The following is a 3,842-nucleotide window of genomic DNA, read 5'->3' on the forward strand; positions in this document are numbered from 1 at the left end:
TGTGTTGTGCTTTTATAGGATGAGTTTGGATTGAGCAAGATATGTATATATGGAGAGATACAAATGTGGTAACGTAAGAGCTACTTGTAGCTGTTGAGCTTCGGAGGAAGATTGGATGCAAACAATGGTGCTTCCCCAACAATGATACTACAAGGGACAGTAGGAGCCGTGGATGTGGGGTGAGCAAGGGCAGATCGGAGCCGTTGAAGAGACAACGGCACAATGTGTGCTGGTAAGGCACTAGGGACAAGGGAGCCGCGGTTGGGTTGTGACACTTAAGCCGCTTAAGTCAAAAACTCTTCTTCGTCTTCTGCTGCTGTCTTCCCGTCACCAGCTCCATTGTAAAACCACAGAAAACTACATAGCTTGTCCGCCATAGCCAGGATCTTCAAAGCTCAACATCACATCCTCTCTTCGGCCTCCATTCTTGGTATCCTCAATAGATTGATCCATTCACCTCCATCAGATTGCTGAGAGGTTTCTTTATCACCCCCCATTGACACCCAAAATACATTGCATCTCCCGCTTTGCCAATGTCTTCCACCGTACTGCGCACTCCTCGTCCTGCGCGTACCTTCGCTTCTCAAGACCATCCCCAAGGTCTTCGCTCCAAATTTGCAAGCCACAGCTGGCGAACAAGGGAGATCCTTGAGAATGAATCGACTGAGAATCACGGGGAGTTAGAGCACGTCCCTCCCCTTTCATGTCTTCTCCATGCATCGTCTCCGACAAAACAGAATTACGTACGCGAGCCGGTGCTTCATTCAATCGATGTTAACTCTGTGCTTGATCGATACTCCCCTTCTCTTGAGGGATTGGCTACCAAGGGCTCGGCGAAAGCTTCCAGAGTTCCTGATCAGACCGACACACAGAATTATACACCTCTTCGTCAAGAAGGTGAGTTACTATGCAGCACCTAAATGCTTCAATCTAGCCAAATTCATGAAGCTTCATGGTCATCTTGCTGTAAGCTTCTTGGAAAACAGGGCGACGATACAAGGTTTTTTTAATTGCCGTAAGGAGAACACTAGCACAGATACAATGACGACGAAGAACGTAAACAATGCACGTTGAACTTCTTTAGCGCGCCTGTTTACTCAATGGCGAGTTGGCTATGCTGTTACGACTGGCATCGAACACATAATCTTCTCATTTGTTGTGTGCAGAAAGCTCGACATCTTTTACTGCGACATCAGAGTCACAAGTCAGGGAGGTTAGCGAAGGTTTTGTAGTGTGGAGCAACGCGATTTTCAGTACAGGAACAAGCTGCGATACAGGATCTAGTTGTAAAAGTCATACAGCGGAATGTTTAAGTGAAAGGGACAGAAATTGCAGTCAGAAATACGAACCCAGCAGCAATGACTTTCTCCCATTAGGACCTGCCTTTTCAGCTGCGTTTAAGTCTGACAGGTGTAGTATCAGCACCAGTGCAAGCGCAGTAGCAGGTAGCAGTCCGCCTCTCCTCTCTGAACTATCATTCGGAGAAGATGATCAGCATCAAAATCGTGAGTCAAGTGTTGGCTCAACAATCTCTGTACATGATTGGTTAATAAGACATCAACAAGCAAGGCTTTGGGATGAAATAACAACCACCAAGAGCTTTGTAGATTTTGCAGAATCTGAAAGGGATGCCAACACTTTCGCAGGTTTGACATGCAAGAAGTCAGCGACCAACAAAGACGCACAGTGTATTAGACAGCATCAGAAGACAACGGTATTTAAAGATGAGATTCACTTCCACGAAGAAGTCGAATGTCACTATTCATCATCAGGTCTGGAGCCTCAGAGGGAGAACAAATTGACCGTGACTGATGAAGCCAGGATTCGGGCTGAACTTGAATTAGAAATTGAGAGGGATTTAGAACGGGAAATCAAGAAAAAAATTATGTTGCTCAATCAGAGACTGAGGGAACTGCATGCTTTACAAGCAGTTAGATATTCAAAACAAGAGCAGAAGAAACATAAACATCTGGAAGTGGGCGTTCTTGAGGAAGCATGGCCCCTTAAGCCAAGCTCCAGAGCGGATAACACTCCGAAGGTCCGATTGCAGGAGCCAAGATACTTTGAGACTCAGAAGAAGAAGGCTGCGACGGGAGTCCATGAACGAGACAAAACAGTGCAATCAGAGGAAAAATCAGCAATGCAGAGTTATTCAAGCCATGTCCCTGGTAAAATGACAAGAAGTTCAGCAGAAAAGAATGTTCACTTTAGCTATGCTAGCAGCCCAGTGAATTATTGGAGAAAAATGGGCACAGCTCCTGCCTTGTCACCTTGGGGACTAGGTTGGGATTCTCGAACAAAGGAAACTTGTAAAGTAACTCATTCTCAGACAGGTGCACATGGTGGTATAAGAACACCAAAGGGCTCAATTGAAGGGCTCGCAAACGCCACTACAACTGCTAAATTAAAGACACAAATTTCAAAGGTAGATTCAAAGCCATTCCTAAGCTGGACAACTGTGGCAGGCACAAAGAAATTCGACTGGATCAAAACTTTAAGGTCAGGAATATCTAGCAGCCCCAGGGTATCGACAACTGGCCTATATTATGGCTTAACTCCCTCATCACAACAGCATGTAGCCCTTCCATCTATTAACGAGACACTTTCCGGAAATGTGGTGCGGACTTTATTCCCTGAAGGTGGTTTGACGAAGGATGTATCAAAACCCCATGCTATGACAAATACCAACAATGTTTTCCCCGGAAAGCTAAAACATGCTAAAAAATCAGCCTTAGCTGGCTCATGTGACAACTGCACAGTTGCAAAGTGCCATGGTGAAAAGCCTGCTCAAGAAGTTGGTACAGCTCAGAAGAGCTGCTGTGATCCAGGCGTTGTTCACAAGGCAGCCAGTGGAAGACAGTCAAAGAAGGCTAATGCAGGGAGGAAAAAGGGCATGGCTATTTCAAACTTACCAGGGCAGGGACAGCGTGGTAGCATTCAGACGCGCAGTGTGAATGAATCAGTTGATCAACCAACAAGATTGAAAAGAAGTGTAAATCCTCTGAAAAACGGTGGTGCTAAAGTTTTAAGAACTTGAGCCGGAGGACTGAACCACAAGATACAGTTGAATGATATGTCCAGCAACTGCTTGTACCAGGGACAGAAGTGAACAACAAACTAGTCGGCCCTTGCAGCGATTGTGCGCAAGAAATACTAATAGACTGAAGACGGGTAGATTCGCAGAAAAAAAATAAGAAATTAATTGGCATTGGATCAATTGACTGTGCACAAGGAAAACAACCTGAGTTGGTAGAGATAGACTGGCAGAGAAGGAGCAGAACTTGGTGTTGGAAGGATCAATTATGCGGAAGGAAAGCTACAAGAGTGAATTGGCAGAGAAGCAGCAGAAATGGTGTTGGAAATCTGTGAAAAATAAACAAAGGCTTGAGATCTCACCTGACAGTTAGGGGTGTATTTACTACAAGAGTGAATTGGCAGAGAAGCAGCAGAAATGGTGTTGGAAATCTGTGAAAAATAAACAAAGGCTTGAGATCTCACCTGACAGCTACGGGTGTATTTACTACTTAAAGCATACATTTTTCAGTGCTTTGGAGTGTATAATAATTGTATGCTGATGTGTGGGGATGTGTGTATGTGTGTGTGTATGTAAGGAAGGCTGATAGCGTGAGGATGCCATAGTAGCTAGTAGCTTCTGCTTGGGGTTGTTCTGGGTTCATCTAGATGTACATACAGATGACTGGCAGAGAAGGAGCAAAACTTTGTGTTGGAAGGATCAATTATGCAGAAGGAAGCTACGAGAGTGAATTGGCAGAGAAGCAGCAGAAATTGGTGTTGAATATCTGTGAAAAAATAACAAAGACTTCATTGAAGATCTCACGTGA

General features: G+C 44.8%; 1 protein-coding gene across 2 annotated transcripts; it reads left to right on the top strand.

The window, feature by feature from the left end:
* The first annotated feature begins 360 nt into the window (after window positions 1-360).
* On the top strand, window positions 361-3,842 carry LOC147882843 (uncharacterized). 2 transcript variants are annotated; one of them, XR_015543886.1, is made up of 3 exons: window positions 361-897; window positions 1,167-3,139; window positions 3,273-3,842. XR_015543886.1 is itself a non-coding variant. In XM_087400845.1 (2 exons), the coding sequence occupies exons 1-2, from the start codon at window positions 534-536 to the stop codon at window positions 3,035-3,037; spliced, it is 2,235 nt and encodes a 744-aa protein (XP_087256971.1). In that variant the 5' UTR covers window positions 361-533; the 3' UTR covers window positions 3,038-3,842. The 2 variants fall into 2 exon arrangements, 1 of the variants encoding a protein (XP_087256971.1); XM_087400845.1 differs by having other exon boundaries at window positions 1,167-3,842.

This window comes from Dipteris shenzhenensis, chromosome 29 (assembly GCF_047967505.1).
Source record: "Dipteris shenzhenensis isolate YYH24624 ecotype China chromosome 29, Dip_SZ_1.0, whole genome shotgun sequence".
Lineage (NCBI taxonomy): Eukaryota > Viridiplantae > Streptophyta > Polypodiopsida > Gleicheniales > Dipteridaceae > Dipteris > Dipteris shenzhenensis.

What these genes read in the sequence shown, in the direction of transcription:
- LOC147882843 (XM_087400845.1), top strand. Translation starts at nt 534, where the DNA reads ATGTCTTCCACCGTACTGCGCACTCCTCGTCCTGCGCGTACCTTCGCT. An exon ending in TACACCTCTTCGTCAAGAAG is followed by an intron (nt 898 to 1,166) that starts GTGAGTTACTAT and finishes TGTTGTGTGCAG; the next exon opens with AAAGCTCGACATCTTTTACT.